At 45.6% G+C, this 12500-nt stretch overlaps 1 protein-coding gene across 5 annotated transcripts in view; it reads left to right on the top strand.

Annotated features, from left to right (window-relative positions):
• Positions 1-12500, top strand: part of Girdin (protein girdin) — a 348114-nt gene that overhangs the window by 62746 nt on the left and 272868 nt on the right. For all 5 annotated transcript variants that reach the window (XM_070113403.1, XM_070113393.1, XM_070113389.1 and 2 more), the window contains exon 3: positions 4950-5058. In XM_070113403.1, the coding sequence (XP_069969504.1) occupies positions 4950-5058 (109 nt within the window). The remainder of the gene's footprint in view (positions 1-4949; positions 5059-12500) is intronic.

Genomic DNA, 12500 nt, shown 5'->3' with positions numbered 1-12500 from the left:
TCTCTATCATCCACTTCTCCTCTTGTTCCTCCTCTTCCTTGTCCTCTTCCTCTTTCCGTCTCTCATGAAGAGTGCTTCTAGGCTACCTAATGATATTTACAACACCCTCTTCAGTATTATATTGCAGTAGGTTCCTTTCCTGACGCTCAAGTGGCCTCCCGAAGGACCTTGTCTGCCTAGGGTAAAGGGGGGGCATTGAGGGGGGGGGGAGGGAACTTGCGGGTGGCAGATAGAAAGGAGAGAGGTGTTGGCAGGGCGACGGTGTTGGCAGGCTCAGTAGTTAACGAGGACGGTGGTGTTGGCAGGCACACTAGCTAACAAGCACGATTATGTTGGCAGACCCAGTAGTTAAGAAGCACGATGTTGTTGGCAGGCAGAGTAGTTAACGAGCACGGTGGTGTTGGCAGGCACAGTAATTAACGAGCACGGTGGTGTTGGCAGGCACAGTAATTAACGAGCACGGTGGTGTTGGCAGGCACAGTAATTAACGAGCACGGTGGTGTTGGCAGGCACAGTAATTAACGAGCACGGTGGTGTTGGCAGGCACAGTAATTAACGAGCACGGTGGTGTTGGCAGGCACAGTAATTAACGAGCACGGTGGTGTTGGCAGGCACAGTAATTAACGAGCACGGTGGTGTTGGCAGGCACAGTAATTAACGAGCACGGTGGTGTTGGCAGGCACAGTAATTAACGAGGACGGTGGTGTTGGCAGGCACGGCGGTGTTCGCAATATCAGCGGTGACCCAAGATGAAGCTGCCCATTATGTGTGTACGTTCAAGCATACGTCAGCGGAGAGGAGGGGAGGGGAGGGGGGAAGGGGGAGGTGGGACTCCATGTAATATCGCCGCATTTGCCACAGAATCGATGCCAGGGCGCGCCACAGTACGCAGTGTTCGCTGTCGTTGCCTCCTCGAAGGCTGGAAGGTCGACCGGGCAGTATACCGGCAGCCGGCAGGTTTGACGCGTTATGTTCACACACCTCTTGCGGGCGTGCAATAAAGCGGTAAATCCTATCCTCCCCCCCCCCCCCCCCCTGCACTCCCAGCCCTCGCGCAGTGCCAATAAACACGATCTACAAGGCGGCTGTGCACTTTCTCTTTTCATATTGCTCTCTCACTTGTCATGCTATTCACTTAGGCCTGGGTCGCTGTCTGTCCTTCTCTGGGGTCCTTTCTTTGCTTTCTCTCTCTCTCTCTCTCTCTCTCTCTCTCTCTCTCTCTCTCTCTCTCTCTCTCTCTCTCTCTCTCTCTCTCTCTCTCTCTCTCTCTCTCTCTCTTTCTCTCTCTTCTCTCTCTCTCTCTCTCTCTCTCTCTCTCTCTCTCTCTCTCTCTCTCTCTCTCTCTCTCTCTCTCTCTCTCTCTCTCTCTCTCTCTCTCTCTCTCTCTCTCTCTCTCATTCTTTCTCTTTCTTTCCCTCCTCCTGAAAAATGTGAAAAAAGAAATAACAGCGGAGATCTTCCTCACACATTCTCGGATTTTAATAGAGCCCCGAGCCGCGTAAAGCTTGTTTTAGTTTCATTTGAATGTTTGCATTTTCAGTTGTTTTTTTTTATGCTTTTAGTATTTTTACAACTTTAATCATTCTTTTTTTGTTTTGTATTTGTCTTTGTTGATTTCCGTAATTGGAGCAGTCACTATTTTATCTTTCCCTTTTTTATATATATTTTTGGGTCTGTAGTTTATTGTGTGTTTTAAAAATTAAAGGTCAGGAGGAAAATATCTCTTATCATATTGAACGCCGACATGTATTGTCAGTTTTTATATTGCTTTTTTTTTCTTTTTTTTTCTTTTTTTTAATTGCGCACAAAACGTTTTATTTAGAGTTACAAGCTCGAGGGGTCGACCGAAATGATAATGAAGAATTTCCTATATTAATTATGCAATGATTCAGGTTGGTTTCAGTTAACGGGGTTGCCAGTTTTGTTATTGTGAATGATATTGTTTCTGATATTGTGTTATTGTTAGCATTGTCGTTGTTATTCATGGTTTTAGATATTGCTATCTTGACGAACATTATTGTAGCCCTTGGTTATGTTATCATATTATAAGAACAAGAGGAATAAAGGAAGGAAAGATGAAAGGGAGACGGGGAGGGGAGACACAACAAAAAGTTACTATTTCCTCGTAGTTTCCCTGAAGTGTTTTCACTGCGAAGATCAAACTGCGACGACGCTAAGCTATTCATGACTTACGGACGGTGAAGGCGGCCCCTGCGTGCGTTTAGGGACGGGAATGGGGGGGAAGGGGGATGAGCAAGGAGGGAAAAGGGCGGGGAAAGGGAAGGAGGGAGGTAGGAAGGGAAGGAAGGAGGTAGGGAGGGAAGTGAGAGGATGGGGGAGGAGGAGGAGGGAAGGAGGGAGGTGGGTGGTAGGGGGATAGGGGAAGGGAGGTGAGAGGGAAAAGGAGGAAGAAAGGGAGTGGGAAAGAGGAAGGGAGATGGGTGGGAGGGGGAAGGGGGAAGGGAGGTGGAGGAAGGGGGAGAAGGGAGGAGTGGACACAAGAGGGCTCTCGTGCATGCTTGCAAGAATTATGAGAAAAAATCGGATGGATAGCGTGTCTCGGAATGCATTTTCCACTTTTTTATTTTCTCAAACGACTGAGTAAAATAAATCAACATATCTTTGATCAATAATTGTCCTTTTTTTGACTTCGGTGATGAAGGAGGTCATTGATTAAGTCGATGCATGGGAAAGGTCAGTGGATTCGTGTGGTTAGCTTAGGCCTACACGCGACCATTGGGGTATGTGGTTGTTGGCGTTATTTTTGGTGTGCGTTTATGTATGTGTGTGTGTTTAGGTGTGTATATATGTATGTATATATGTGCGTGTGTGTGTGTATGTATGATTGGTGATTTGTCTGTGTGTGTGTTTAGGTGTGTGTATATGTATGTATATATGTGCGTGTGTGTATGTGTGATAGGTGATTTTTCTGTGTTTGTGTGTGTGTGTGTGTGTGTGTGTGTGTGTGTGTGTGTGTGTGTGAATGTATGTAGGCATGCGTATCAACCCTCAGTTGCCGAGCCGTAATTTCTGGTCCTATTAGAGACCGCTCCCTCGCGTGATATGCTAAGGAAGATTGGAACGGGGCGGGGGCGATACCCCCCTCTGTGCGATAACTGCCCCCCTCCCCCCTCCCCCACCCTCCCCCCGCCTCCTTGGCTATTATCCTGACCCGGGCAAATGAATTCGCGCTTGTTATTGCAGGGTAGCACACCATGCGGTTGGGCGGCGTGTGTGCGATGCAGGGGAAGGGGGGAGGGGGGGGGATGGCGACCCTCTCGTGAATGCCCCGCACCCTCAGAGGCAAAAAGAGAGAATGGTGATAGCGATCTTCCTGTGTGAATTATCTACCTCTCTTGTTTCTGTTGTAATTGCTTGTGTGTATTTTTTTATCTTCTGTTTGTTGGCACACCTTATTATTTTTCTCACTCATCTCTATTCATTCTCTTAACCCCTATCATCACTCTCTCTCTCCTTCTCTTTCCTTCCTTCCCCTAGCCTACCTTTCCCTCCATTTTCCTTCCCTCCCCTTCTCTTCTCTTTCTCCTATCCTTCCTCCCTTCTCTTCTCTTCCCTTTATTTCCTTCCCTCCCCTCCTTCCCTTCCCTTCCCCTGCTCCTGCCCTCCTCTTCCCTTCCTCCTTTCCCCTTCCCTCCCCTCCCCTTCCCTTCCCTTTCCCTCCTTCCTTCCCCTTCCCCTCCCCTTCCCCTCCCCGAGTTTTATCACCCGGAAAGCGCGCCAAATTATGCGTGCACACTTGCGCTCCGGGATGCATCACACTTGAAAAGAGGCCATGCAAATTTTCTTTTATCCAGTTTGAATGAATTACAGCAGCGCACCCCATTGCTTTCTCACCCATAAACCACATTATTTTTCACCCATAAAGCTCGAAAAAAAAAATCGGATACGACATGGACTGCTGTAGGTTTTGCCAGGTGGTCTCATTAGCGGGTCGTACGTATGTGTGTGTGTGGGGGGGGGGGTCGTGTGTGTGTGTGTGTGTGTTTGTGATTGTGTTTGTTTGTTTGTTTGTTTTGGCGGTTCGTGTGCGTTTGTGTATACGTGCTTTTAGGGTGAAGCGGAAAAATATATCAAAGAAAGATTAACCACGGAAAGGAATTATGTCAAGGAAAGTACATCGGGTATATCAAGGAAATATCAAAATATATCAAATATACCAAGGTGATATCAAAATATATCAAGTATCCCAAGGTAATATCAAAATATATCAAGTATAGCAAAGAAATATCAAAATATATCAAGTACATCAAGGAAATATCAAAATAGATCAAGTATATCAAGGAGATATCAAGATATATCAAAATAGACCAAGTATATCCAGGAAAGTAAAAAACAAATCAAGGAAAGTATCAAAATATAATGTATGAGATACCTTTATAAAACATGAAGCAAGTTTTATAAGTCGCGCAGATTTGCTTTTTGGCCGTTGGGAACAGGGGTGATTTTGCGCGTGCGGGGGGTGGGGGTGGGGGTGGGGGTGGGGTGGAGGCTCGGCGTAATTGCTCTTTATTGCAAATCGATTCGCGTTGCTGTCGGAAAGATTGACGTGTGGGAATGAATCGCGATTGGCCGCCAGGAACATCATCGGCGGAGTCAATGGCACCACTGGGATAATGGCTCGCGTGAGGACGGTGGTGATGCTGGCTTGGTTTGCATGTTGCGAAGTGGAAGGCTGGCTCGGGAGGAAGGAGCGTTGGCGTGTTTGCAAAGAGGTGGTTGTGAATGGTACGAAGGTGATAGACATCTGATTTCTCGGAATTAATGTTTGTAGAGATGTTTATAAACCATAACAATACATTAAGTTTATATTAACCGTACCAATGAATTGAATGTATATTAATCGTACCAATGGATTAAATGTATATTAACCGCACCAATGAATTAGATGTATATTATCTTGAAATTAACCCGAATTTCTTCCCTTGCAGAGACCCGCGAGATGGCGGCGGCCGGCAGGTTAACCGTCACCCGAGCGACGCAGCGGCGCGACTGTCGAATCTCGCCGCCCTGCTGCATCACATCAAATCGTTCTATCAGGTGAGGCTTGTCGTCGTTTTTGGGCAGTTGTTCTCATTCTTTCCTTCTTCAAGTCGAAAGTCGTCCTTATGGGAGGTCGTTCTCATTCTTTCTTTCTTCAAGTCGGATGTCGTCGTTTTGGGAGGGCTTTCTCATTCTTTCTCTCTTGAAATCAGGTGTTTTGAGGTCGTTCTCATTCTCTCTCTCTCTTCAAGTTTGGTGTCGTTTTGGGAGGTCGGTCTCATTCTTTCATTCTTCAAGTCGTTGTATCAGGTAAGGCTTGTTTTCGTTTTGTTTGGTAGTTATTTTGTCTCTCTTCAAGTCGTTCTCCCAGGTGAGGCTTGTCGTCGTTTTTGGAGGTAATTCTCATTCATTCTCCTCTCGTCATCACCTCGCTTCTTTTGGTTACAGAGAGAGAGAGAGAGAGAGAGAGAGAGAGAGAGAGAGAGAGAGAGAGAGAGAGAGAGAGAGAGAGAGAGAGAGAGAGAGAGAGAGAGAGAGAGATATAGAGAGGTAGATAGATAGAAAAATAGAAAGAGAGAGAGAGAGAGAGAGAGAGAGAGAGAGAGAGAGAGAGAGAGAGAGAGAGAGATATTGGTTGAAGTGAAGGGTGTGAGGGAGGAAAAGGGATAAGATTAAAGAAGGAAAGATATGAAGAAGTCGAAGAGAAGAGGGGAGAGAAAGAGAGAGGTTAATAAAAGAGAAGACGGAATTGACAGCAAGAGGGAGAGAGAGATAGCGGAAGTTTTACAGACAGCGGGGAAGCAGAGGCCGTTTCCCCCACAAAAAAATGTAGGCCTATAGGACTATCGATTTTATGGAAGCTGGAGTCGGAAAGGAGAGTGAGAGAAATAGCAAACGAAGGAAGGGAGAAGAAAAATAAATCTGCTAATGAGTGATGGAAAACAAAAGACTGTAGATCCAGAACAAGGAGAACAGTAAGAAAAGGGAGAACATTTGAATAGTATAACAGCTTGGAGATGGACAAAGCGGGATAGAGAGAGGCTGAGCTAAGGGAACGGATAGGGAGACGTATCGGTAGTTAAGAAAGGGATTAAGAGGGAGGTAAGGCGATAGGAAAGGGAGAAAAACGGAAGGAACGAGGGAATTAGGTGACGGAGACACAGACAGACAGACAGACACGGATAGACGGGAGAGACGAGAAACGAGTTGACGGAGAGAGACCGGCAGACACACAGACGGACAGGAAGAGACGAGGAAATTGAGTGACGGAGAGATAGAGATAGAGATAGAGATAGAGATAGAGATAGAGATAGATAGATAGATAGATAGAGAGATAGATAGATAGATAGATAGATAGATAGATAGATAGATAGATAGATAGATAGATAGATAGATAGATAGGGAGAGAAAGAGAGAGAGAGAGAGAGAGAGAGAGAGAGAGAGAGAGAGAGAGATAGAGATATAGAGAGATAGAGAGGGAGAAATAGGGAGAGGTAGGTCGAAGGAGGGAGAGGCGGAGAGAAGGATAAATGTATTAAAAAAGGAAGAGAGGGAGATGGGAAGGTGGTAACAGGAGGGATTGATGATGGGGATAAACGATAAGGAGGCGAGGGAAGAATCCTCAATGACCCCTTTGATTTTCCTTCCAGTGACGTCATCAGCCAGACAGTGGCAGTTGAAGTCCCGGATGTAAATATGTTTATTGATCCGTATTCGAGTTATTAAAAATTATCTTTATTAGAGAGAGAGACTGTCAATGATATTGGATTAATTGTGAATATTAAGTAATTATTAGGATTTATAAGGTGAGTGTATGGATAAAATCTATTAAGCGGTTAAACATCTCCAAGTCGTGTATGTGCGTGTGCGTGTGCATGTGCGTGTTCAGCGGCAATAAAACACGGAGCCAGTAATGTTCAGTGTCCATTGATATCGACGAAAATGCCTGACGGGTGAACTGACTGCGTTGGGTTGTGTGGGAACGCAGGGTGATTGAAAGACTTTTTTTTTTCATTTTTCTCTCATCGTTTCTTATATATTTCGTTTTTTTTTCAGTGCGTTTTTTTTTCTTTTCTTTTCGTTGTTTCTTTTTTTTATAAATCGCTTTTTTTCATACGTTTTTTTTTCTTTTTCTGTCGTTCCTTTTATATTTCGTTTTTTTTTATACGGTTATTTTTCCTTTTCTATTTTTCGTTGTTTCTTTTATATATATATTTTATTCGTTGTTTTTTTAATAATTCGTTTTTTATACCGTTATTTTGTTTCTTTTTCTTTCGTCGTTTCTTTATATTTCGTTTTTTTCGTACATATCGTTTTTTTTTCGTTTTTATTGCGTGACTTACGAGAATGCGCGAGATTGCCTTGCGAGAATTGAGATCCGGGTAAGAGAGAGAGAAAAAAAATGAGATGCACAAGGAAAGAGTAATGGAAAATTTATTTTTAAATCGAGAAAAAAAGGTTAGGAAAACATAATGAAGATGAATTAAAAATAGGAATTAAATGAGGGAATGAGACAGATAGAGGTGAAAAACGGGGAAGAGGATAATAAAGTTCGTTAAAAGTTTAGGGAAGAAATAAAGGAAAAGGTAAAGAAAATTAGCGAAGAAGGAAACATGTATAAGGCGGATGGTGATAAAGATAGAAAGAGATGTACAAAGAGAGATATTAAATAGGAAAAGAAAGAGACGGCTTAATAGAAAAAAATATCCCCTGGAAAGGAAAGGAGGTAAAACTAAGTATAAAGAATAAACTGATAAAGAGAAAGAGAAGAAAATAACGTGGACCGAGAATGACATGGAAAGAGAAAAATCACAAAATTCGAGTCAAAAACGGAAAAGCAGATGAAGATGATTATACTAAAGTTTGCGTTCTATAAAGTTATAAGAGATTGAAATGATTTTTATTCTTTCGAAAGTTTTTTTTTTATACTTTTCTTATGTTCAGGCCTTGTGTGTTGGGCTTTGGAAATTTGCATGTTTATTCACTTACTGGTCTGACTTTTGCGGTGTTCTTTGTCTCTTTTATGGCGGGAAGTTTGTTTACTTTCTTTGGCTGGGGATATATATATATTTTTTTCTGTTTGTGCGGTTCGTTGTCACATCCGTGTTAAGGCTGTGGTGGTCTTATTTTCTTAAAAGCTGACAGGTTTCTTTGTTTTCTTTTCATTTTTTTGATATCCTGCCTCCACCCTCCTCTCTTTCTGACGTCTCCTCACCTTCCTTCCTTCTCTTTCGATCTCTCTCTCTCTCTCTCTCTCTCTCTCTCTCTCTCTCTCTCTCTCTCTCTCTCTCTCTCTCTCTCTCTCTCTCTCTCTCTCTCTCTCTCTCTCTCTCTCTCTCTCCTCTCTCTCCTCTCTCTCTCTCTCTCTCCTCTCTCTCTCTCTCTCTCTCTCTCTCTCTCTCTCTCTCTCTCTCTCTCTCTCTCTCTCTCTCTCTCTCTCTCTCTCTCTCTCTCTCTCTCTCTCTTTCTCTCTCTTTCTCTCCTCTTTCTCCTCTTTCTCTCGTCTCTCTCTCTCTCTCTCTCTCTCCTCTCTCTCTCTCGTCTCTCTCTCTCCTTTCTCTCTCTCCTTTCTCCTCTCTCCCTCCCTCCCTCCCCGTCCCACCCTCCTCCCTCCCTCCCTCTCCTTCTCCTCTCTCCCTCTCCTTCTCCTCTCTCCCCTCTCCTTCTCCTCTCTCCCTCTCCTTCTCCTCTCTCCCTCTCCTTCTCCTCTCTCCCTCTCCTTCTCCTTCTCCTTCTCCTCCTCCTCTCTCCCTCCCTCTCCATCTCCATCCCTCATTTTCTCACTCTCCCTACCAACATTTCTCCTCTTAATCACGGGATTGTCCTTCAGAAGCACGACTCTGCCTGATCTCCCTCCACCCCCACACCTCTGTGCCCCTACCTCTTTCCCCCTCCCTTCCCCAACCTTCGGACACATCTCCCTCTACCCCCCATCCCCCCATCTGACACATCTCCCTTCAACTTCCTCCATCCCCCCCTTATCACTCCTATCCTGTTCCCCTCTCACCCCATCCCCTTTCTCTCTCCCCCTCCTCTATACCCGCCCCCCGTCCCTCCCTCATCCCTCCTGTCTCATACTTCCCTCTTCCCTCCCTCCCTCCCTCTTCCACAGCCGTCAAGACGCCCTTTCACTCCCAAGAGGTAAGATGAAGGAGCTCTTTGTTGTCGTCTTGTTGCAGGAGTGATTCGGCTGCAGAAGATGGAAAAAAGAAGAGAGGAGGGAGGTGGAGGGAAGGAGGAGGAGGGAAGGAGTGAGGGAGGATGGAGGGAGTGAGGGAGGATGGAGGGAGGGGAGGGGAGGGGAAGGGAAGAGGAGGGAGGGAGAGGGATAGGAGGGATAGAGAGGAAGGAATGGAGGAAATGAAGAAGGGATATAGAGAGGGGGGGAGGAGGGAGGTGGTGAGGGACAGAGAGGGGGAGGGATGGAACAGGGCAAGAGAGGGAGGAATGGAGGAAATGAAGGAGAGAGAACGAGAAGGTGGAAGGAGGCAAGAAATGGGAGAGGGATGGAGGGATAGGGAGGGAGGGGGGGAAAAAGGATATATATATGAAAAGAAGAAATGAATGAAAGAAGTGGAAGGAGATATAAAAGAAATGGACGGAAATGAGTAGGCGATGGAAAAGACAACTTAGCAACTTAGTACGAAGGGATAGGAAGAAGTCCTGGCACGGACACTGTTCCAGTTATGTGAAAACTTCGACTAATTCATATAGGCCTAGATACATACATAGTTGTAGTTGTTGTGTTTTGTTTTTATTGTTATCATTATTATTATTGTTGTTATTATTATTATTATTATTATTATTATTATTATTATTATTATTATTATTATTATTATTATTACTATTATTATAATAATAATAATAATAATAATAATTATTATTATTATTATTATTATTATTATTACTATTATTATAATAATAATAATAATTATTATTATTATTATTATTATTATTATTATTACTACTACTACTACTATTACTGTTCTTTCATATTTTAAAGGGCGAGGGAAATGTCTTCACGACGAAGGCATGTCCGGCGTGCTTTACCTAGTCCCTATACTTTGCTCCTTTTGCAACCAATTTAGAGATTAGATTTTGTGTATTCAGAGAGGTAGAGAGATTTTGATAGATATAGATATTATGTATTATATTCGTTTGTTTGTGTATGTGCATGTCTGTTTTTCTGTTTGATTTCTTGTTACAAATAAAAAAGAAACAAAATAAAAGTAAAATAAAAAATAAGAAATGAAAAATAAAAAATATAAAAAGGGAACCTCTATCGCGATGCCTCCAAGAGGATAGGCAGAGGACGCCGAAGCCTGTCCTTCTCGCCCTTACGGTCGCAGGGTGAGAGACGAAGGGTGGTTGAAGGTGAAGCTGTATTTTTCTTCTTGGTATCTTGCTCTTCGGGTTGTTTTCTTTGCCTCCTGATGGTGGGGGCGGGGGTGGAAGGGGGGTTTCAGAGGGTTGGAGGGGTCTGGTGGGGGCTGGGAAGGGACTGGTGGGGGCTGGTGGGGTTTTAGGAGGTTAATGGGCGCTGGAGGGGACTGGTGGGCTTTTAGGGGGTTAGTGGGGGCTGCCGGGGGATAGTGGGGTCTGGAGGGGACTGGTGGGGGCTGGAAAGGGACTGTTGGGATCTGGAGGGGGCTGGAAAGGGACTGGTGGGGGCTGGAAAGGGACTGTTGGGATCTGGAGGGGACTGATGGGGGCTGGAGGGGGCTCGGATACTTTCAGGAAACGACCACTCTTGCGCGGCGCCCTTAGACCTAACTGGAAATCCTCTCAGAACTTTTTATCATAAGTTGAGGGCGCTCCGTGTGGCATATGGCGTTCGAGTCTCGTATAAAGCGGAGGACGTGGACCGTATTTCTTATTGTCCTCTTAACTCTTTTTTTATGTTACCTTAAAACCAAAAATGTTAATTAAACTGACAGATCAAGGGAGAGGAAAGAAGGGGGAAGGAGGGGGGTTGGGGGTAATTGAAGACAACAGGGAAGAGGGTAAAGAGTGGGGGGGGGAGGGGGGAGGGTGGCAGGTTAGTCGGCATTCCTTTAAAGTGGCGGTCAAGTCCCCACCTCTCCTCCCCTCCCCTCCCGCTCTACCTCCTGCCCTCGCTCCTGTGCACCTCCTCCCCTCTTCCCCCTCCACCCTCACTCCTCTTCACCCCTCCACCCCTACCCTCGCTCCTGTGCACCTCCCCTCCCCACTCTTCCCCCTCCACCTCCCCCTCCCCTCTTCCCCCTCGCTCCCCTCCCTCCCCACTCTTCCCCCTCCACCTCCCCCCCTCCCTCTTCCCCCTCCACCCCCTACCCTCACTCCTGTGCAACCTCCCCCTCCCCTCCCCCTGCTTCCCCCCTCCCCCCTCCCCCCTGCTTCCCCTCACCCCCTCCCTGGCCCTCCGCTTTAATATCCATTAACCACAATCCTTCTTCCCGTCGCCAATTCTTTCTTCGTTGTCTCCAGCGTCTTCGTAATCATTGTAGTCTTGCAATAAATGGGAGGAACTTGAAAATATGAAGATTGCAAACATTAGTTGCGCGGGAAGTTTGTGTGTTAGTTGGGCGGCGGGAGAGGGAAGGACGTAGGTGGTGGGGGAAGAGATGAAGAGGGAGAAGAGAGGCGGATGGTGGAGGAGGATGGAGGAGAGGAAGAGATGGGGATAGGGGAGAGGAAAGGAAGAGGAGGAGGAAGCAGGAAGCAGGAGAGGTAGCAATGGGGATAGGGAGGAGAGAAGGGGAAGGATGTAAAAAAGTGAAGAGGATGGAGGAAAGGGACAAGAACAGGAGGAGAGGAACAAGAGTAGGAAGAGGAGGAAGAGAGAAACAAAGAGTTGGAAAAGGAGTAGAGAAACAAGATTAGGGAAAGAAGGAGGAGAGAAAGAAAAACGAAGAAGAGGAAATGAGAAATCCTTGCTACCCACTCCTTCCATCACGGCAAGTATAAAAGCCTTGCAGTAAGAGCGGATTGCATGCAACTTGAAAAGGATCATGCATATGGCAGTGGGACGTACAAGGCCATGCGGAGAGGCAGCCAGACAAGACGATGCGAATTCTTGATGATTTTTTTTTCTCTTTATTAATGTTTCCGAGCCCCCCCCCCCCCACCTCCACACCTTCCCCTCTCCCCCGTCATCGTAAAGCCCTTGTCATACAGCTGTTGGACGCAGATGGGCGGAAGCAGGGTGTTTTTTTCTTCGTTTTTTTTCTTGCAATATCATGTTTTTTATGTTTATTTCGGAAGTCCACTCGAGTCGAGATTGATATTCTTCTCTTCCGGAAGTGACTCCCTTCACGCATTCTATCATGCTCTCTCCTCTCTGTCCCCCTCGCCTCTCCGCCTCTGTTTCCTCTCATTTCCCCTATTCTTTCTTTCCCTTTCCTCCCTCTTTCTTCCTCTCTCCTTTCTCCTTACCCTTTTCCTCCCTCTCTCTTCCTCTCTCATTTCCCCTTATTCATTCCTTACTTCCTTCTCCCCTCTTTAAGCTTCCCTCTTCCTTC

The sequence above is a fragment of the Penaeus vannamei genome, chromosome 3, assembly GCF_042767895.1.
Source record: "Penaeus vannamei isolate JL-2024 chromosome 3, ASM4276789v1, whole genome shotgun sequence".
NCBI lineage: Eukaryota > Metazoa > Arthropoda > Malacostraca > Decapoda > Penaeidae > Penaeus > Penaeus vannamei.
Note: the sequence above shows the minus strand (reverse complement) of the source record. Positions and strands in the feature narration are given on the sequence as shown.